This window comes from Homarus americanus, unplaced genomic scaffold (genome assembly GCF_018991925.1).
Source record: "Homarus americanus isolate GMGI-L3 unplaced genomic scaffold, GMGI_Hamer_2.0 scaffold36188, whole genome shotgun sequence".
Lineage (NCBI taxonomy): Eukaryota > Metazoa > Arthropoda > Malacostraca > Decapoda > Nephropidae > Homarus > Homarus americanus.
This window is the reverse complement of record NW_024718183.1, coordinates 2,983,796-3,007,053: the sequence shown is the minus strand read 5'-3', so window position 1 is coordinate 3,007,053 and position 23,258 is coordinate 2,983,796. Positions and strand designations below refer to the sequence as shown.

The following is a 23,258-nucleotide window of genomic DNA, read 5'->3' as shown; positions in this document are numbered from 1 at the left end:
CTCCCGTTCTCTCCTTCCCTACCACCTGCATCACCATGGCAACACTCACAAGGTGCTCCTCCTCATCCCGTCACTATGGCAACGCCCAAACATAAACATTTCCTGACGTCTTCCACTGACCCGAATTTACCTTGACAACTAACAACTTCCGTAGCTATCACGCACGTCCTGAGGAAATCTTTTATGAGAAGTTGTCTTTGCTGATTCACGTTTTGTGTCCTCATGAGCCTAGTCTCTGTGCTGATGATTCCCGACCACCTAAACCTGCGCCTTGGCTCACGGGAACTCAATCATATTGTAGTCATGTGTCCCAACTATAGGGCCTCAACCTACCGCTGGTGTCTAGTCGTGAGTTTGTGAGCTTTGTCCTGCCAGTAACAGACACAAGTAGAACAATTTAAAGGGATTCCAGAGCAGCAGAATTCACCCTTGCGGATTGCTCAGTAACACTTGCCACGGCAGCCCCACCTAGTGCCCGGGGCGATAACTACAGAGATAAAAGTTTGAGTTGCTTTAAGGTTCCATTAAATCTCTCCTTGATCTTTTGTAGTACAGGGCGAGTAGTAGTGACTGTTTTAGTCTCTCTCGGCAAGTATGGTGTCCGTATGGTGGTCGTCTTGTGTACTTTGGTATACTATATCTCCAACACCAAGAAGAATGACAGTACTCCAACACACTTCACAACCCTTATTACAGACACACCAACACTCGTTTCTATCCAACTAACTCATCACCAGAGGTCATCACACAATGATCCGAGAACTTCAGTTTGTTGTCAGTAGAAACACTCGGGTGTCTCTTTCGAGCGTATGTCATGTTATATATTATGAAAATGACGACAGTGGTCTTAGCATACTGTCCAGCACCACTCATTGTGATTTCGAGCCACTGATTATCGTCAAAAGAGTCACCAACCTATGACTAAATTTTCCCGTATTTCTTATTTATTCGTTGTTATTTTCAACTCTCCATGAAGTACGTTGTCAAATCCCCTGACAGTCAAGGTATAATTATATTGTCAGTGTTGTCACCACCTCCAGGGATTTACGACCATATATCCAACACCTCCAGCAGCTGGGTCCAGACATAAACCGTGCTGGCATCCTTCACAAGGTTGTTTCTTGGTAGATGGTCCGTCAAGCTCACTAACTTACTAATTCGATAATGACTATTATCATTATTATTATTACAGTTACTGTATTATTATCATCATTATTTTATTATTTTATTTTTATTTGTTTTATCATAAATTTTATTTATTATGAATTATTATGACTATTATTTATTATTATTTTTATTATTATTATTATTATTAATATTATTATTATTATTATTATTATTATTATTATTATTATTATTATTATTATTATAATTATTATTATTATTATTATCATTATTATTGTTACATTTTCGCCCCCCAGGCCCCGATGTGGGTCAGTGACCTGTGCCCGGGTGGGCTAATCCCCGTAAAAAAAAACAAAAAAAAACATGTTGATCTCCAGTCATTAGGGATTTTTTTTTTATATTTCTGTAAGACAAGATATTGAATTACTCTCTTGATGCTTCGGGATGAACTCTGTCAGCCTCAGGACTTTAATACTTTATCCTTAAGATTAAATGATACTGATTCACTCGTCTGAGAAATCTATAGACGTATTTCAGCTCTGTACCAAGGTGTACGTTCTCAAAGTTAGGTAAGTCCTTTGCATCCTCGCTTGTAAATGATGAAAATATTTCATTTACTACTTGAACTTGTCCTGATCCCAGTCTTCTTCGCTCTCACCTTCACGTCTGAGTCTGATGCAGCCTCACGGTGTCCCTCAATTGGATTTAAAAAGGCTAGAGAGCTTCAGGGTTCGACTGGGCCAAGGATGCGACCTGTCCCTAAAAAAAGAAAGCTTTCTTTCCGCCTTTCTACATTCTGAAGTGCTTTGATTTCTGAAGCCAACACAGGTCACTCTGTTCTGCTCATCATTAGTGAAGAAACTCAGACATTTCTTCCCGACTTTAAAAATTGCCTCTTGATTTATGTGTAAATGTTACCTGGTTTTACGTGAACTCAAAACTTAGACTGGGTACGTTTTTGCCCATCAAATATTTTACTTTAATCTTATGATGTTCCAACAAGAGTCCATGTAACTAGTTCTCAATATAAGAGTATTTTATAGTGTGTTAGTGCATGTGGACCCCTGGCTTAAGGTGAGTAACTCAGCTAACTTTTTCGATTAGTCTGAAGTCAACCTCTTGGAGTCAGTTCCATGGTCCCAGCTGCTGGAGCCATGAGACTGTATTATGGTCGTGAGGTTTGGGTCACTTAAGGCTGCTGTGTTCTGATCTTCCTCTTGGCTAATGGGGTGATTGTCTAGTACTCTTATAATATCAGATCTGAAGTACATAACTATAATGATCTATATATACAGCTATATATCTATATTTAGTGACAAGTATGACGAGGTTGAAACTGTTATACGGCTTACACCTGGTCCACGTGTTGGCTTGTACAACACCTGAGTCTACCTGTGGTCACAAACTTCAGCCCTACTCTTGTACAGAAACTGAACAACTTGGGATTAATAATATTTTCAAAGCACCTTAAGTTGACGTGCTGAACGGTTATATTTGGTACAATTACCACTCCTAAATCTTCACATTCAGTGTCCACAAACTAAATGTATAGCAACTTACGTTCTCTTATCGTGACATTTTTACGACATTCGACAATTTATTGCCTCACAAAACTGTGAGTGGGTGGCCATGTTTACCCGTGAGGTGCTGTCGACGGCCCGCGCCACAGACCTGCTCTCGTGTGAAGCCTCTTAGCCGTGAAACTCTGCTTAAACCTCCAGGAGACGCAGTGAAGAAGCCTCACGATTACATGTTAATCTCATAAAGCCTTACAGGGCTGAGATTGGTTACAGGGAGATATATAACACAGGTAGATGATGGAGAGGAATGATTGACAGAGGAAAGATGAGAGGGTAAGGGGAGAGGGGAGGGGGCTGGGAGAGGGTGGAGGGGGCGGGGAGAGGGAGGAGAAGGAGGGATAAGGTGAGGGTGTGAGGAGGAGAAGGGAGACAGAAGCCACAAGGGGAAACTGGTCAGAATATCATGTTGTTGGTGAGAATATTAAGGAGGTGGTGGAGGTGTTTTGGTAGAGCTCTCACACACATACCTTGCCCCCCCCTCCCCCACCCTGCCACCTGCTGCTCTACTCCTATTATAACCATACCTGTCAACATAGCCACACCTGTTAAGTACTTATAATCACACCTGTCAAGTATTTATAACCACACCTGTCAAGTATTTATAACCACACCTGTCAAGTATTTATAACCACAGGTGTCAAGCCTCATAACCACAAATCAAGCCTCATTAGCCAGCACTTATTAACCACGTAACTTTCTTCATTACGTCACAGTCTCAGGAGGTATATAAGGGCACCTTCATTTACCTGCCAGAAACACCCTCATTTATTCTCTCCAGAGCCTTAATGAGGAAATTGGAGACACACTCGTTATAACACGAATAATTACGTTGTTTAGTGTATTTACCTACGAGTTTAATGATGTTATTGTTGAAATACAGGTAAGGTTAGGTAAGGTAGGTGTATAGTAGGTAAGGCAAGGTAAGGTAGGGTAAGGTAAGGTAAGGTAAGGTAAGGTAAGGTAAGGTAAGGTAGGGTAAGGTAAGGTAAGGTGAGGTAAGGTGAGGTAGGATAGGGTAGGGTACAAAGTAGGGTAAGGTAAGGTAAGGTAAGGTAAGGTAATGTAATGTAATGTAAGGCAAGGTGTAAGGTAAGGTAGGTAAGGTACAAGGTACGGTAAAATAATGTAAGGTAAGGGTAAGGTAAGGTAAGGTAAGGTAGGGGTAAGGTAAGGTAAGGTAAGGTAAGGTAAGCAATGGTAAAGAAGGTAAGGTAAGGTAAGGTAAGGTAAGGTAAGGTAAGGTACAGTAAGGTAAGGTAAGGTAGGGTAGGGTGTAGTGTTGCAAGGTAGGGAAGGTAAGGTAAAGTAATGTAAGGTAAAGTAGGGTAAGGTAAGGTAAGTTAAGGTAAGGTAAGGTAAGGTACTAAAGAAGGTAAGGTATGTAAGGTAAGGTAAGCTATACGGTAAAGTAGGTAAGGTAAGGTAAGGTAAGGTATGAAGGTACAGAAAGAGGGTACAAGGTAAAGTAGGTAAGGTAAGGTAAGGCAAGGCAAGGTGGGAAGGTAAGGTATATTAGGTAAGGTAAGGTACAAGGTAAGGCACGGTAAAGTAGGTAAGGTAAGGTAAGGTAAGGTAAGCTATTGCAAGGAAGTAGGTAAGGTAAGGTATGTAAGGTAAGGTAAGGCAAGGTAAGGTAAGGTAAGGTAAAGAGGTAAGGTAAGGTAAAGTAGGTAAGGTAAGGTATAAGGTAAGGTAGGGGAAGGTAAGGGTAAGGTTAGGTATGTAAGGTATGTATATAAGGTAAGGTAAGGTAAAGTAGGTAAGGTAAGGTAAAAGTAGGTAAGGTAAGGTATGTAAGGTAAAGTAGGTAAGGTTAGGTAAGGTAGGGAATAAGGTAAGGTAAGGTAAGGTTGTAAAGTAGGTAAGGTAAGGTAAGGTAAGGTAAGGTAGGGAAGGTAAGGTAAGGTAAAGTAGGTAAGGTAAGGTAAGGTAGGGAAGGTAAGGTATGTAAGGTTAAGGTAAGGTAAGGTAAGGTAAAGAGGGTAAGGTAAGGTAAGGTAGGGAAGGTAAGGTAAGGTAAGGCAAGGTAAGGTAAGGGTAAGGTAGGGTAAGGTAAGGTACAGGAGGTAAGGTGAGGTAGGGTAGGTAAGGAAGTTAGGTAAGATAAGGTAAGGTAAGGTAAGAATGTAATGTATGTGTTGCAAGGTAAGGTAATGTAAGGTAGGTAAGGTAAGGTAAGGTAAGGTAAGGTAAGGTAAGGTAAGGTAAGGTAGGGTAAGGTAAGGTAAGGTGAGGTAAGGTGAGGTAGGATAGGTAGGGTATAAAATAGGTAAGGTAAGGTAAGGTAATGTAAGGTAAGGTAAGGTAAGGTAAGGTAAAGTAGGTAGGGTAAGGTATGACGAAAGGTAAGGTAAGGTAAGGTAAGGTAAGGTAGGGTAAGGTAAGGTAAGGTGAGGTAAGGTGAGGTAGGATAGGGTAGGGTAAGGTAAAGTAGGGTAAGGTAAGGTAAGGTATTGTAATGTAAGGTAAGGTAAGGTAATGTAATGTAAGGTAGGGTAAGGTAAGGTAAGGTAAGGTAAGGTAAGGTAAGGTAAGGTAGGGTAAGGTAAGGTAACGTAAGGTAAGGTAGGGGTAAAGGTAAGGTAAGGTAAGGTAAGGTAAGGCAATGGTAAAGTAGGTAAGGTAAGGTATAAGGTAAAGTAGGTAAGGTAAGGTAAGGCAAGGTAAGGTAAGGTAAAGTAGGTAAGGTAAGGTACAAGGTAATGTACAGTAGGAAGGTACAAGGTTAGGTATAAGGTAAGGTAAGGTAAGGTAAGGTAAGGTAAAGTAAGGTAAGGTAAAGTAGGTAAGGTAAGGGAAAGTAGGTAAAGTAAGGTAAGGTAAGGTAAGGTAAGGTAAGGTAAGGTAGGAAGGTAAGGTATGGTAAGGTAAGGTAAGGTAAGGTAAGGTAAGGTAGGTAAGGTAAGGTAAGGTAAGGTAAGGTAAGGTAGGGACGGAAAGGTAAGGTATGGTGTTGTAAGGTAAGGTAAGGTAAGGTAAGGTAAAGTAGGTAAGGTAAGGTAAGGTAAGGTAAGGTAAGGTAAGGTAAGGCAGGAGGTGGAGGTAAGGTAAGGTAAAGTAGGTAAGGTAAGGAAGGCAAGGTAAGGTACAGTAGGTACGGAAAGGTAAGGTAAGGTATGTAAGGTAAGGTAAGGTAAGGTAAGGTAAGGTATAAGGTAAAGTAGGTAAGGTAAGGTAAGGTAAGGTAAGGTAAGGTAAGGTAAAGTAGGTATGTATGTAAGGTAAGGTAAGGTAAGGTAAAGTAGGTAAGGTAAGGTAAGGTAAGGTAAGGTAAGGTAAGGTAAGGTAAAGTAGGTAAGGTAAGGTAAAGAGGTAAGGTAAGGTAAGGTGTATGGTTGCAAGGTAAAGTAGGTATGGTGTGTATGGTATAAGGTAAGGTAAGGTAAGGTAAGGTAAAGAGGTAAGGTAAGGTAAAGTAGGTAAGGTAAGGTAAGGTAAGGTAAGGTAGGGAAGGTAAGGTAAGGTTAGGTAAGGTAAGGTAAGGTAAGGTAAGGTAAGGTAAGGTAAGGTAAGGTAAAGTGGGTAAGGTAAGGTAAAGTAGGTAAGGTAAGGTAAGGTAAGGTAAAGCAGGTAGGTTAGGTAAGGTACAGGGAAGGTATGTAAGGTAAGGTAAGGGTAAGGTAAGAAAAGTAGGTAAGGTATGAATGTAAGGTACAGGGAAGGTAAGGTAAGGCAGAGGTAAGGTAAAGTAGGTATGGTAGGGAAGGTAAGGTAAGGTAAGGTAAGGTAAGGTAAGGTAAGGCAAGGTAAAGCAGGTAAGGTATATAAGGTAGGAAGGTACAAGGTAAGGTAAGGTAAGGTAAGGTAAGGTAGGGTATGTAAGGTAAGGTGAGGTATGTGAGGTAGGGTAAGGTAAGAAAGTAGGGTAAGATATAAGGTAAGGTAAGGTAAGGTAATGTAATGTAAGTTGCAAGGTAAGGTAAGGTAAGGTAATGTAAGGTAAGGTAGGGTAAGGTAAGGTAAGGTAAGGTAAGGTAAGGTAAGGTAAGGTAAGGTAGGGTAAGGTAAGGTAAGGTGGAGGTAAGGTGTGAGGTAAGGTAGGGTAGGGTAAGGTAAAAGTAGGGTAAGGTAAGGTAAGGTAAAGTGTTGCAAGGTAAGGTAAGGTAAGGTAAAGTAGGTAAGGTAAGGTATGATCGAAAGGTAAGGTAAGGTAAGGAAGGTAAGGTAGGGTAAGGTAAGGTAAGGTAGGGAAGGTGGGCAAGGTAAGGTAAGGTAAGGTAAAGGTAAAAGGTAAAGGTGGGTAAGATTAAAGTGGGTAGGTAAAGGTAAAATGGGTAGAGTAAGGTAGAAGTAGGGTAAAGGTAAGGTAAGTGGAATTGGAGTAAGGTAAGGTAGGAAGATGGAGTGGAGTAAAAGGTGGGTAAGGTAAGGTAGGTAAAAGGTAAGGTGGGTGGATGGAGTAAGGTGGAGTGGAGTGGAGTAAGGTAGGTACGGAAGGTAAAGGTGAGTTAAGGTAAAATTGGGTAAGGTAAGGTAGGTGGAGTAAGGTAAAGTAGGTGGAGTAAGGTAAGGCAAGGTAAAGGTGGAGTAGGTAGGTGGTGAGGTAAAAGTGGAGTGGAGTAAGGTGGGTAAGGTGGAGAAGGTAAAAGTGGGTAAGGTAAAGGTAAAGTGGAGTGCAAGGTGGGTAAGGTAAGGTAAGGTAAGGTGGGTAGGGGACAAGGGTAAGGTGGGTAAGGTGGGTAAAGGTAAGGTGGAGTGGGTAAAGAAGGTAAAGTGGGTAAAGGTGGGTGGAGTAAAGGTAAGGGTAAAGGTAAGGAGTGAAGGTAAGGTGGTAAAGGGTAAAGTGAGTGGAGTAAAGGTGGGTAGGTGGAGTAGGTAAAAGTGGGTAAGGTGGAGTAAGGTAAGATAAGGTGGAGTAAAGGTAAAAGTGGGTAAGGTAAGGTAAGGTAAAAGGTAGGTAAAAGGTAAGGTAAAGGTAAGGTAAGGTGGGTAAGGTAAGGTAAAAGTAGGTAAGGTAAGGTAAGGTAAGAGTAAGGTAAGGTAAGGTAAGGTGAAGTAAAAGTAGGTAGGTAAGGTAAAGGTAGGTAAGAGTGTAGGAGGTAAGGTAAAATGGAGTGGTAAAAGGTAAAAGGTAAGGTAAGGTAAGGTGAGTAAAATGGAGTGGAAGTAAGGTAAGGTAAGGTAAGGTAAGGTAAAATGGGTAAGGTAAGGTAAGGTAAGGTTAGGTTAGGTTGGGTTAGGATTAGGTTGTGTTGGGTTAGTTGTGTTGGGTTGGGTTGGGTTAGGTTAGGTTGGAGTTAGGTTAGGTTGTGTTGGGTTAGGTTGTGTTGGGTTAGGTTGGGTTAGGTTAGGTTGGGGGTTAGGTTAGGTTGTGTTGGGTTAGGTTGTGTTGGGTTAGGTTGGGTTAGGTTAGGTTGTGTTGGGTTAGGTTGGGTTAGGTTAGGTTGGGTTAGGTTAGGTTGGGTTAGGTTTCCATCTTAATGTTTCTGTCTCACCTAAGCAGAATCCGTGTACTTGGTCGACAAACATGGCGTCTTGCAGAAGAACAAACACCCGGTAAATAATTAACATGTTAACCTGGAGTCAGAGTTTCAATTAAAAACAAACTAACTTCCCGGGAAATGTTGTAACGAGGTCAAGTAATTATCGGTGTTGTTTACTCTGGTCATTGTAATTAGGAGAATATTTTATAGCCAGGAAGATGTTAACTACAGTGTGGCGTCTTTAGTGAGTTAAGGTTGAGATTTGAATGGTACAGATTATGAGTGTAAGTTTGGTTGGTTGGTTGAGAGAGAGAGCAACCCTTTATGTCGACTTTCTCAATTTTTTACCATAAAAAAATAAATTAAAAAAACACTACTACAATTTTTGTTTCACTTTTATAGTTTCCCCTGTATCATACTCCATTTTCTGTAACTAAAGAAAACTAATTGAAAAACATGCTGTATGATATGAATGGTGCGGTGGCAGAAAATGTACAGAGCTCACTTCCCATTCTGAGAGTCACTGGTTCACACCCAGGACACCACAGTCAGGAAAGGATAGTCGAGTATAGAAGCAATCAGTCTTCAACTTTATGATATGAGGAATAATATTTTATACCTTTCCTAAAATATTCCATCATGAAAGATTTTTTTTTTGTCCTATAAATATCTCTATTAATTTTGTCTCACACGGAAAGTTTGGTGTATCAGATGTTACCTGTGGCAGTGAGGAGACAACACGGCAGGTAGTGACGCTAAGAGAGTCATGGTCATAACTTAATATGGTAGTTAGATCAGTGAAGGATTTGTATAATAAATGAGATTATAATTTTGTAGTGTGTTGTGTCGAGCTGTACTTGAGTACTGATTTAAAATTTATAGAAAATTTTGTGAACTTCTACAAACAATACTTTTAATTAAAAATGCTGGAGGCAGGTGTTGATAAGTTAAAGTTTTATTTTGTCAATACTGCATTTGTAGAGCAATTAATTCAACAAATGAACTCCAACACACACACACACACACACACACACACACACACACACGTCAATATAGATAACAAACTAAATTGGAAAACACACGTCAGTGAAGTTGTCAAATCCTCCAGTTTCCGTCTCCACCTCCTCCGCCGACTCAAGTCCCTCGGAGTTCCTGTGCTAAAGCTCCTCAGTGTTTACTCAACATTCATACTTCCCAAGCTCACCTATGCCTCCCCTACCTGGTCTTCCTCCCTAAATGCCACACAACGTAAACACCTAGAAAAAGTGCAGAAGAGGGCATGCAAGATTATTCTCTCCCCTTCCTACTCCACATATCAAGAAGCGCTCAACACACTGACCCTCTCGGCTCTCTCTGACCATCACCACGACCTCATCTGTAAATTTGGTGAGAAGATTCTGCACCATCCTCGACACCGGCTCCTATTACCACTGGAGATCCTTCGTCTGCGAATTGCTGTTCGACACCACAACCGCATCCAGCCCACACGAGCAGTACTAATCGCTAAAAGAGCAGCCCAGTCCCAACCATTGTACAAATTATCAACAATTTGTAATCAACCAGTGTATTCACTCCCAGTCACTCTTGCCTTTTGAAGGTTCCAAGTGTTCCCTGAAGAATGCAGTGATGGGTAGGAAAACACCGGGTAACACTGAAGTCCGTTTATTAAAGGGTAGGAGAAATACAAGTGGTGACTAGCGTGTGCCATGCACGGCTCACACAGTCAGACTGAGACTGCCCTGCCATATGGCAGCCTCGGGGCAATGTTGCCACATAACTTGTGCAGTGTTGCCACGTAATTATATACAAGGTTGCTACTCGGCACAGTAGCTTAGATACATAACCTACATCTCCCTCCCCCCTCACGCTCATAGTCTTTGTCTTGAGCGGACTTCTTAGTCCTAAGTCGCTCCGAGTGTCGAGGTGCACTGTGGGGCGGATCCTCGTGAGGTGTAGGGGACTCGTCCTCGGTCAGGGGGCCAGTAGCAAGGGGTGGGACTGGCCGGAGGAAGCGGCGGTTCCTCCACCAGACGTGGCCGCTCGGCATCCTGACCTTGTAGTCCCGCGACCGGCCGACGCCCATCACTATGCCCACCTTGTCCCAACGTGTCGTCGTCGGGTCCCGGACGTGGACAAGGGCATCAATCTCCAGTGGCTGAAGAGGGCGGGCACGGTCGTCATACCGAGCCTTGGCGTCCTGGGCACGGGCACGTGAAGCGGCGCGGCGGTCGCAGCTCTTGGCTCTGGTCTGCCACTCCTTCGCAAAGGCCTTGGCGTGTGCAGGAACACAAGAGCGGAGAGGGTGACCATACAGGATCTGGGCAGGGGAGCGTCCTGTGTGGGTGGGAGTGGACGCGGGTTCTGGGCAGCTCTGTGTGGCAGCGCCAGGCGCGTCGCTCATTGATTCACGCACCCTGCTGGCGGTGTACCGAGCAGCTGGAATCTGCTCAGGAAAGTCTCTGGGCACCACGCCTAACTCCTTGCAGTGCTCCCACGACAACAAGGGTGTAGCGAGAGTAGGCTGCACATCGATCCATCCATGACATTACCTGTCGCCGTAGGTGATCTCTGCTTGAAAGGAGCCCACAGCGTCTGGCATCTGGGAACCATCCGCATTGTAGTACTGCAGCTGCGGCGGTGGTCCCAGGCCGCGTTTGGTGAGGCCCAGTTTCTGGAGGTGCTTCAACCCAATCACCGTAGTATCAGCGCCGGTGTTCGGTATCACCTCGATGTGACCCGACACATCACCGTGTGTGATGGCGACGCGGATGGTAGGGGAAGGGGTAGCCCTGGGGCGTGTGGTCGATTCCACCCTCCTGATGTGACTCAGCTGCTGCTTGGGGCTGCATGGGCCATCTGAAGGGGGCTGCGTGCGAACCACCCCGAGGGAAGTGCGCTGCTTTCCTCCTCGTCTCGGGCTTTTGTGGTTGGGTTGGCGGCAGCACTTGTCGTAGTGTCCATAACGACCGCAGGCCTGACACTTGCGGCCTCGTGCAGGGCACCTGTCTGTGCTAGACCAGTGGCCCTTACGGTCACATCCACGACACAGTGCGTCGGCGGCCGGGCATGTCTTGGGGCCATACTGGTTTCCACAGCTGCCACAGGAAGCACTAGGCGGAGGCGTGGAAGAACGTGCGGCAGCCTTCACATTGTTGCCCGCATTCTTATCCTTCTTGTATTGAGAGATTGCTCTCACAGCAGGTGGGGCCCGTAAGGCAGAGGTGGCGGACTTGGTGGCCTCGTATGACCGACATTCAGTCACTACCACCTGGAGTGTGGAGGAAGCGTCCAGGGGGATGAGTCGCTGCACCAACTCTTTTTGCCTGACACCTGCCAAGATCCCGTGCTTGATCCAGGCTTCCTCACATTCCCGGCTGTGCGCCTTGCAGACGTCGATCTCCTCTGACAAACTCTTCAAGCTTACAAAAAAGTCGTCAAAGGATTCGTTCTCCGCCTGCTTGCAGCTGGTGAAGGCGCGGCGACGCAAAGCCTCGTTATTCCGACCTGTAACGTGCTCCTGTAAAAGGTCGAACACATCCGTCACTGAAGATGTAAAATCGGGAGGCACTTGCAACGTGTGCTCCAAAACTCTCTGGGCCTCCAGCGACAAACATCCGCAGTTGGATGAGCTGTTTGTTTGGAGGCATGCTGTCAAGGTCCACCATCGTGGAGTAATCTGTCCAACGCCGCCTCCACTCACGAAAAAGCTTAAACGTGACGTCTGTTGAGAGGGCGGGTGGGGGTTGAACAGATGCCTTTGGAGCTGTTGGAGTAGCAAGAGTACCTGGAGGACGCTGGTGTGGTGGAGGAGGGAGGGTACTGGCGCCTTGGTGCGCGAGTGATGGAGGGTGGGTTAGCGCCAGGGTCGCCAATAGTGCATTAAAACGCGACTTTTCCTCCTCTCTTCGTGTCTCCTCCCTCTGAAGTTCCATCTCTCGGCGTCGCTCGTCCCGGTCATCCATCCACCTCAGAATTGTGGCAATGTCCGTCACTGGAGGTGGAGGATGAGAGTGCGCGCCCGGTGGAGGGGAAGGTGGTGGGGAGTCGTGTCTCCCATCTTGACGTTGTCCCTTCTTACCGCCCATCTTAGTGTGTGCGTGGACTGCACTGTTTAGTATATAAAGTGGCGCCTCAACAGCTTGAACCACATATATATGACATAAACAGCGCAGAAATAACGTATAGAGTCCACTGTTCTGTCCGTGAGTGAGTGCGTGTGTGCGTGTGTGTGTGTGTCTGAGAGAGCACGTCGTGGTGGCCTTAATGCCGGTGCTAGCCGCCGCGTGGGTGAGACCGTCAGTGTCTCCCCGGATGTCACACGAGAAGGGTGTACGCCTGCGTGCTCCGTGGGTACCACAAAAAAAAGGCCAATGCTCAACTCTCAGCTCTAGACACGCTAATACACTGACACTAACACTGCCACCCTCACTAAAAAGCACTGTGACGGCCCAACACTGCACATCGCGGCGAAACACAACACAACACACTAGTTGACGCGCACATCGCCGGCAGATGTAACCGTCGGCATTGTTCACACACTTGTAAGTCCACAGATCCTAGTCACTGCGCCATGAAGGTTCCAAGTGTTCCCTGAAGAATGCAGTGATGGGTAGGGAAACACCGGGTAACACTGAAGTCCGTTTATTGAAGGGTAGGAGAAATACAGGTGGTGACTAGCGTGTGCCATGCACGGCTCACACAGTCAGACTGAGACTGCCCTGCCATATGGCAGCCTCGGGGCAATGTTGCCACATAACTCGTGCAGTGTTGCCACGTAATTATATATATAAATGCTACTCGGCACAGTAGCTTATATACAAGGTTGCTACTCGGCACAGTAGCTTATATACATAACCTACACCTTTTTGCACTGTCACTATGTTGAAATGCCCTGCAGTATAAACTTCTCCCCATCTAGTCATTATATATCATATTTGTATCACTTATGTTACTTGTATATTATTTGTCAATCAACAGACCCATTCCCCAATTATGCAGCTGTATATTTTCAGCCTTCCGGCTGCCATGCTTTTTCAATAAACCATTAATTATTATTAGTAAATATTATTATTATTATTACACACACACACACACTACCCATCATAAACACTCCTACAGTGATCTCAACTTAAACTTTCAGTCAACTAAATCGGTTCTTAATACTTTCCAAACTTTCTTAGATTCTTTTAAATAGAGTTAAGTCTTCGTCCCTCATAAACCGATTACATTCAACGTTAAACTATTTTGAAGGTTTAAATCGGTGGTAAATTTTGCAGGTTTTACTCTAGTCTGTTCCCTCGTAGGTGAAGCGGTGACTCAAAATATCACCTGAGATCAAGTCATCATTGACTTACAGGCAACAATGAGGTTAGGTTAGGTTAGGTTAGGTTAGGTTAGGTCAGGCTAGGTTAGGTTAGGTTAGGTTGACGTCTTCCCATCTCTCCCTGACACTGACATATGGAGACATAAAGATTCAAGTCCTCTCCCTCACCTTTCTCTCTCCACCTCTCCCTCACCTTTCTCTCTCCACCTCTCCCTCACCTTTCTCTCTCCACCTCTCCCTCACCTTTCTCTCTCCACCTCTCCCTCACCTTTCTCTCCATTTTATATGCCATCTCTCCTCTCCTTTCCGCTCTTCACATCACCCCACCTTCCCCCCTCACCCTCCACCTCCCCCCTCACCTCCACCTTCCCCCTCACCTCCACCTCCCTCTCAACCCCACCTTCCCTCACCCTCCACCTCCCTCACTCGTTTTTGGTCACCCTCTACCTCCTTATTCATCTTCCCTCTAGTACCCTCACCCTCCTTCCACCTCCTTCCTCCTTCCACTCCTTCCCTCCTCCCTCCTCCTCCCCCCTCTCCCGGTGTTCATATACCTCCTCTCCTCATCACACGCCCAATTCCTGCACCATTACACACTCTCACTGGCTGGGTGTCTCTCTCTCTCTCTCTCTCTCTCTCTCTCTCTCTCTCTCTCTCTCTCTTTCTCTACGTTATTTCAGTAAACCGACAATAGTAAACATATATATATATAATGTTCATCAAAAATATTAATGATATAACACAGATTTTTTTTAGTGTTTACAAACTCATTTATTTTTGGAACTCTGTAAAAAAATGTGTACGAAATTATCACTTCAAATTTAAATTAACAAATGTCGCTCGTGATAATTGGTGCATCAGTGTAAACAGACTGACGTATCCTGCCAGCCTGTATACAGTGTTGTCACGGATAACAATTACAACAAGAATATTAAATATTTACTTCCATGTTGAAATTGTTATTAATTCTTTTGTGTTAAATATTACAGCTGATGTTATAGTCCTCTCCTTTCGTTGCCATTATTAATACTACCTGTTGTTGCTTTTGCTATTATTACGACTACTACTTTTTTTTTCAAATGGCCTCCAACCTCACCCAATAGCCACACCTTCGCCGCCATTTTATTACCTTAAAATTAAATATCCTAATTCATAAGTAGCTATCCTAGCAGTGTTGAGTTAGTTGAGCCGCAGATCTATGCGGCATTCAGTGACTGTTGCCTCATAGTCATTATCTGCAACTGTTGTCGACTTTGGGGCCAATCCTTTTGTGACCCTGAGGCAGAGCAAAGCCGACCTAAGGAGAGAGAAGGACAGTCGACATCTCATCCAGGCTGTAACATAACTTCTGGGCTGCTGCTTCTGTTCAGATAGCACCTCTGCGAGTCTGGCGTAGAAGCATCTTGCACTTGGTCCCATCCCACCAAAGGTTGTGAACACTAGAGGAGTGAAGCTGCCTTGATAAACGTTCCGAATTCTCTCCCGTATGCCCTTATCTTGTTCTCGTTCCTCCTATGTGCAGCATCGAGAGCTAAATTACGGTAAATGCGGCCATGGGATAAAAAATCATGATGTCGAAGAAGGCTCGCTGTCCCCGCGTCCAGAATCCTCGAACACTGACGTCAACACGGGCTTCATTGGATGTGTTTGAAGCCTTATGTTGGAAATTCTCACCGTCCAATGGAAGGAGGGTCGGCTCTACCCTGACATCACAGTAAATTTCACTACAACATATTTGCTGTGAGATCCCTTACTGCGTCATGCCTCATGTGTATGAAGCTCCCTTTCTTGCACACCATGGCGTGATCGACGTCATAGGTAGAGCCACACGCGCATTGGGAGGGCAAACCTTCTACTGGCCAACCGTACCTTAGAGCATTGGTATCTGTAAATTCTTGTTTATTGAAACTGAAACCATGTGCCCTTATCGGTAATGTAGTTAACCAGTTCGAGGCGCCCACCTCCTGCGCTATAGCTACTTTTTTTCTTCAAATTCTCTGGTACTTGCAACAACAGTAGCTGCAACTTATCACTTTGGCCGTGCTGTCGCTCTGTCATAATGGACCTTCGAATCTTGTTTGCTTCACTGGTATCCACCTTCCCCTGTTGCGTTCTGAGTTATTATGTGGTCCGTGAGGGCTGCCGTGAGCTTAACTGAGTTTTGATGCTCGGTGGCAGCAATCTCCTCTGGATTGGTCAATCCCATACCTCCCAGTCTCGGTGGTAGTGCAAGGAGTGATCTTTCTGCTGGGGTTAAGTGAGGGTGTTTCACTTATTTCGGAATGAAATTGACACTGATAGCTTCTTCCAGAGGGTGGAGGAGGGGTCCGCTACTACTCCTACTACTACTTTTTTGTTCTTTCTTTTTTATATTACGTGGCCACCAGCCTCCCCCAATAGCCACACCTTAGCCGCCAGTTTATTACCTTAATATTAAATATCCTAATACATAAGTGGCTACCTAAGCTGTGTTGAGTTAGTTGAGCCACAGATATATGCGGCATTCAGGGACTGTTGCCTCATAGTCAATATCGTTCCCCTGAGGCAGAGCAAAGCAGACTTAAGGAGAGAGAAGGACAGTCGACATCTCATCCAGGCTGCAACATAACTTCTGGGCTGCTGCTTCTGTTCAGATAGCACCTACGCGAGTCTGGCGTAGAAGCATATTGCACTTGGTCCCATCCCAGCAGAGGTTGTGAACGCCAGATGAGTGAAGCTGCCTTGATCAACGTTCTGAATTATCTCCCGGTATGCCCTTATCTTGTCGTTCTCGTTCCTCCTGTGTGCAGCATCGAGAGCTAAGTTACGGTGACATACGGCTATGGGATGTCCTGATGTCGAAGAAAGCTCGCTGTCACCGCGTCCAGAATCCTCGAGCACTGACGTCAACACGGGCTTCGTTGGATGTGTTTGAAGTCCTATGTTGAAAATTTTCACCGTCCAATGGAAGGAGGGTCGGTTCTACCCTGACATCACGACAGATTTCCTTCAACATATTTGCTGTGAGATCCCTGACTTCGTCATGCCTCATGCATATGAAGCCCCCTTTCTTGCACACACTGGCGTGATCGACATCATAGGAAGAGCCACACACGCATTGGGAGGGCAAACCTTCTACTGGCCAACCGTACCTTAGAGCAATGGCATCTGTAATTTCTTGTTTGGCCTTATCGGTAACGTACTTAACCAGTTCGAGGCGCCCACCTCCTGCGCTATAGCTACTTTTTTTTCAAATTCTCTGGTACTTGCAGCATCAGTTTCTGCAACTTATCACTTTGACCGTACTGTCGTTCTGTCGTAATGGACCTTCGAATCTTGTTTACTTCACCACTACTACTACTACTACTGCAACTACGACTACTACTACTACTGCAACTACGACTACTACTACTACTACTACAACTATAAAATTTAATCTTCAGTCAAGTACTCTAAGTTGGTTCACACACAAAACAAGTATATTTGTATGTATGTATGTATGGGGACTTGTGATGTAATGGTCAGCATGCTCGTCTTGCAAGCGAGAGAACCCGGGTTCGATCCCCGGGCAGGATGAAACTATGGGCAAGTTTCTTTACGCCATTTGCCTCTGTCTACCCAGTAGTAATTGGGAATATGAATGTTAATCGATTTGCGGATCGTGTTCTGGGGTATTGGTTAGTCAGTGCAGTTGGGGAGTTGTCCGGTCTTCTTGGACTATTCCTTGACACTGAGTCACGCAACTCGTTACCTCAGGGTGTGGTTGTGGTGCTGGCGACAGCTTCTGCACCTTATACAAATTCATGCCTAGGTGGACCTACGGCAGGCCATCCTCGTTACACGAGGGTGCAACAAATTATATATATATATATATATATATATATATATATATATATATATATATATATATATATATATATATATATATATATATATATATATATATATATATATATATATATATAAAGTTGGATTGGCTGTGGTTGAAGCTAAAAAAACCAAAAAATAAAACTCAAGAAAGAAAATGGAGTCTATATGATGGATGAAGGGGATACTGTGTTAAAGACACCTCAGGGCAGAAGGGCCAGGGAGTAATGAGGCTCTTAGTAGACGCATGGTAGTGTGGAGGTCCCTGAAGGTGTGATAGTGTGTGTTTGAGGGTCCCTGAAGGTGCGATAGCGTGTGTGTTGGTCTCTGCAGGTGTGATAGTGTGTGTGGAGGGTTTCTGAAAGTGCTAGAGTGTGTGTGAGGGGGTCCCTGAAGGTGTGATAGTGTGGGGGTGCCTGCAGGTGTGATGGGGTGGGGGTCCCTACAGGTGTGATGAGTGTGTGTGGTGGGGCAGGGGGTTCCTGAAGGTGTGATAGTGTGTGTGTGTGTGGGGGGTTCCTGAAGGTGGAAAAAAAGTGTGTGTGTGGTGGTCCCTGAAGGTGTGATAGCGTATGTGGAGGTTCCTGATGGTGTTATAGTGTGTGTGTGTGGTGGTCCCTGAAGGTGTGATGGCGTGTGGGGGTCCCTGAAGGTGTGATGCTGTGTAAGTCCCTGAAGTGGGATAGTGAATGTGGGAGTTCGTGAGTGTGATAGGGTGTGTGGAGGTTCCTGAAAGTGTGATGGTGTGTGGGAGTCCCTGAAAGTTTAATGGTGTGTGGGAGGGCCCTGAAGGTGCGATGGTGTGTGGGGAGTCCCTGAAGGTGTGATAGTGTGTGTGGTGGTCCTGAAGAGGTGTGATAGGGTGTGTGGAGGTCCCTGAAAGTGTGATGGTGTGTGGGAGTCCCTGAAAGTTTAATAGTGTGTGGGAGGCCCTGAAGGTGCGATAGTGTGTGGGAGTCCCTGAAGGTGTGATAGTGTGTGGTCCCTGAAGGTGTGATAGGTGTGTGGAGGTCCTTGAAAGTGTGATAGTGTGTGGGAGTCCCTGAAAGTGTGATAGTGTGTGGGAGCCCCTAAAGGTCTCGTAAACTGAACAATGACTCTTACCCAAAAAATTCTTCATGTCAATAACTAAGGTTTATGGCTTCGAGGAGTGGTTTATTCAGGTGGTGGAGGGAGCAGGGAGGTAGTGGAGGAAGCAGGGACTAGTGGAGGAAGAAGGAGGGTGAAGGAGGGGACAGGAGGGTAGTGGAGGAAGCAGGGAGGTAGTGGAGGGATAAGGAAGGTGATGGAGGGAGCAGGTCGGTAATGGAGGGAAGAAGGACGATGGACGGGAGAGAGAGGGTGATGGAGGGAACTGGGGTGTAGTAGAGGAAGCAAGATGTTAGTGGACGGTGCAGGAGAGTAGTGGAGAGTAGGGCTGAGGTGGAGAGAGAGGCAGGGGAGGTGACAGTGAGAGGTTGGTGAGGAGATAAGAAGTGGCAACCCTGAGGTACATAATGAACAATGTTTACACACAACCACTGTTTTGAGGCTGCCATGTTGACTCTTGTGTTATATGATTAAAGAGACAGACAGACAGACAGATAGACAGATAAACGTCAAGAGACTGGTATAAAATTGTTGTCCATGGTAAAGCCGAACTAACGTTAAGGCCGACTGGAACTGTTGGCGTATATTGACCACGTCTTAAAAAAGTGTTATTGAAGGTTGAATGGAACTGTGAGGCGTGAAACAGGGTAGACCACTGTATCAACGAGAGAGAGACAAGGATATTTATTTTATAAGTGATGACTAACTTATATAAAACTGAAAGGTTATTTAACTTCATGATACGGGAGGATTTTGAAAACAGAAGATGATTATTATTGCAAGTTAAGATCATTGCAACGAGGATCTTGAAAGTCTCTGTTGCTTGATGTAAACAAAGGAAGTGATTCTGATAGTCATCTAGCAGCATTTGGAAGGACCTTCGTAACACACACACACACACACACACACACACACACACACTTTTTCAATAAACCGTCAATTATTTACACCTTCACCATCTCACCACAATCCTTGGAGCGGTCTTCCTGCGTCAAAACTCAAAGATCATTTACATAATCTTCATACTTCCCCAAACTCTCCTCCTACTCCTCTTCCTGGTCTTCTCCCTCACCTGCTACACAACGAAGGCTTCACAAGAGAGTGCATAAAGGAACATATAAGATAATTTTCTCTATTTCTGGCACCATTTATCAAGAGGAACTTAGAGTAATACTCCCTCTTAACTCTGCCTAATCATCGTCTTGACTTCCTCAGTTATGGACAAATATAATTCACAACCCTCGCTGTCACTACCCTCTGTAACCTCTACCTCCACCAGTATAACACTCTCCTCACCCACCCCCCCCCACCCCACAACCTTCCTTCGTTACTACAACACTCTTTCCTCACAATTACCTTCCCCTATACAACACTCTCTCCCCCCCCCCTCACCCCACAACCTTCCTTCGTTACTACAACACTCTTTCCTCACAATTCCTTCCCCTACAACACTCTCCTCACCCCTACTAACCTTCCTTCGTTACTACAACACTCTTTCCTCACAATTACCTTCCCCTAATACAACATTCTCCTCTCCCACAACTTCCCCCCCAGTACAACTTCCTCCTCTCTCACCCTTCCTTATAACCCTCCCTTACCAGTTTGATCCTTCACTAATACAACCCTCTCACCTCAACCTCCCCACCACAACCTTCTCAATACAACCTCAGACTACAACCATCTCACCACAACCCTCTCCACCACAACCCACCCAATACAACCTCAGACTACAAACCCTCTCACTACAACCATCTCACTACAACCCTCCTCACAACAGCCCTCTCACTACAACCCTCTCACTACAACCCTCTCAATACAACCCTCTCACTACAAACCCTTTCACTCCAACCTCTCACTACAATCCTTTCACTACAACCCTCTCACTACAACCCTCTCAATACAACCTCTCAATACAACCCTCTCACTACAACCCTCTCACTACGACCCTCTCACTACAACCCTCTCACTACAACCCTCTCTCACCACAACCCTCTCACTACAACCCTCCCTCACCTCAACCCTCTCACCACAACCCTCTCAATACAACCCTCAGACTACAACCTCTCACTACAACCCTCTCACTACAACCCTCTCACTACAACCCTCTCACTACAACCTTCCTCACTCAACCCTCTCACTACAACCCCTCTCACTACAACCCTTCACTACACCCCTCTCACTACAACCCTCTCACCATAACCCTCTCACTACAACCCTCTCAATACAACCTCTACTACAACCCTCACCACAACCCTCTCACTACAACCTTCTCACTACAACCCTCTCCACTACAACCCTTCACTACAACCCTCTCACTACAACCTCTCACTACAACCCTCTCACCACAACCCTCTCACCACAAACCCTCTCACCACAACCTCTCAATACAACCCCCACCAATATTAATCGATATATCACTTGAGAAGAAAGTTCACAGTCTGAGACACACCAATTTTAATCCTATTTATATGAAGATGAGGCCACCACCACCAGTGACTGAGTCAAAACACCTGCATATTGCCCTCCTTGTGTGTGTGTGTGTGAGGCCACCACCACCAGTGACTGAGTAAAACACCTATTGCCCTCCTTGTGTGTGTGTGTGTGAGGCCACCACCACCAGTGACTGAGTCAAAACACCGCATATTGCCCTCCTTGTGTGTGTGTGTGTGTGAGGCCACCACCACCAGCGACTGAGTCAAACACCTGCATATTGCCTCTTCTTGTGTGTGTGTGTGTGTGTGTGTGTGTGTGAGGCCACCACCACCAGCGACTGAGTCAAAACACCTGCATATTGCCCTTCTGTGTGTGTGTGTGTGTGTGTGTGTGTGAGGCCACCACCACCAGCGACTGAGTCAAACACCTGCATATTGCCCTTCTTGTGTGTGTGTGTGTGTGTGTGTGTGTGTGAGCCACCACCACCAGCGACTGAGCAAAACACCTGCATATTGCCCTTCTTTGTGTGTGTGTGTGTGTGTGTGTGTGTGTGAGGCCACCACCACCAGCGACTGAGTCAAAACACCTGCATATTGCCCTCTTCTTGTGTGTGTGTGTGTGTGTGTGTGTGTGTGTGTGAGGCCACCACCACCAGCGACTGAGTCAAACACCTGCATATTGCCCTCCTTGTGTGTGTGTGTGTGTGTGTGTGTGTGTGTGAGGCCACCACCACCAGTGACTGAGTCAAAACACCTGCATATTGCCCTCCTTGTGTGTATATGTGAGGCCACCACCACCAGCGACTGAGTCAAAACACCTGCATATTGCCCTCCTTGTGTGTGTGTGTGTGAGGCCACCACCACCAGTGACTGAGTCACACCTGCATATTGCCCTCTTGTGTGTGTGTGTGTGTGTGTGAGGCCACCACCACCAGCGACTGAGTCAAAACACCTGCATATTGCCCTCTTGTGTGTGTGTGTGTGAGGCCACCACCACCAGTGACTGAGTCAAAACACCTGCATATTGCCCCCTTTGTGTGTGTGTGTGTGAGTGTGAGGCCACCACCACCAGTGACTGAGTCAAAACACTGCATATTGCCCTCCTTGTGTGTGTGTGTGTGTGTGTGTGAGGCCACCACCACCAGCGACTGAGTCAAAACACCTGCATATTGCCCTCCTTGTGTGTGTGTGTGTGAGCCACCAGTGACTGAGTCAAAACACCTGCATATTGCCCCCTTTGTGTGTGTGTGTGTGTGTGTGAGGCCACCACCACCAGCGACTGAGTCAAACACCTGCATATTGCCCTCTTGTGTGTGTGTGTGTGTGTGTGTGTGTGTGTGTGTGAGGCCACCACCACCAGTGACTGAGTCAAAACACCTGCATATTGCCCTCCTTGTGTGTGTGTGTGTGAGGCCACCACCACCAGCGACTGAGTCAAACACCTGCATATTGCCCTCCTTGTGTGTGTGTGTGTGTGTGTGTGTGTGTGTGTGTGTGTGTGAGGCCACCACCACCAGCGACTGAGTCAAAACACCTGCATATTGCCCCCCTTGTGTGTGTGTGAGGCCACCACCACCAGCGACTGAGTCAAAACACCTGCATATTGCCCCCTTGTGTGTGTGTGTGTGTGTGTGAGGCCACCACCACCAGCGACTGAGCAAAACACCTGCATATTGCCCCCCTTGTGTGTGTGTGTGTGTGAGGCCACCACCACCAGCGACTGAGTCAAACACCTGCATATTGCCCCCCTTGTGTGTGTGTGTGTGAGGCCACCACCACCAGCGACTGAGTCAAAACACCTGCATATTGCCCCCTTGTGTGTGTGTGTGAGGCCACCACCACCAGCGACTGAGTCAAAACACCTGCATATTGCCCCTTGTGTGTGTGTGTGAGGCCACCACCACCAGCGACTGAGTCAAAACACCTGCATATTGCCCCTTGTGTGTGTGTGTGTGTGTGTGTGTGTGTGTGTGTGTGAGGCCACCACCACCAGCGACTGAGTTAAAACACCTGCATATTGCCCTCCTTTGTGTGTGTGTGTGTGTGTGTGTGAGGCCACTAGCACCAGCGACTTGTAAAACACCTGCACATTGCCCTCCTTGTGTGTGTGTGTGTGTGTGTGTGAGGCCACCAGCACCAGCGACTGAGTTAAGATACCTGCACATTGCCCTCCTGTGTGTTTGTGTGTGTGTGTGTGAGGCCACCACCACCAGCGACTAAGTTAAAACACCTGCACATTGCCCTCCTTGTGTGTGTGTGTGTGTGTGTGTGAGGCCACCACCACCAGCGACTGAGTTAAAACACCTGCATATTGCCTCCTTGTGTGTGTGTGTGTGTGTGAGGCCACCACCACCAGCGACTGAGTTAAACACCTGCATATTGCCCTCCTTTGTGTGTGTGTGTGTGTGTGTGAGGCCACCACCAGCGACTGAGTTAAACA

At 46.0% G+C, this 23,258-nt stretch overlaps 1 protein-coding gene across 1 annotated transcript in view; it reads left to right on the top strand.

The window, feature by feature from the left end:
• Window positions 1-222: 222 nt before the first annotated feature.
• LOC121859314 (metabotropic glutamate receptor-like) overlaps window positions 223-23,258 on the top strand; it is a 97,483-nt gene continuing 74,447 nt past the window's right edge. The window contains 1 exon segment of the mRNA XM_042356109.1: window positions 223-352. Within this exon segment, the coding sequence (XP_042212043.1) occupies window positions 223-352 (130 nt within the window).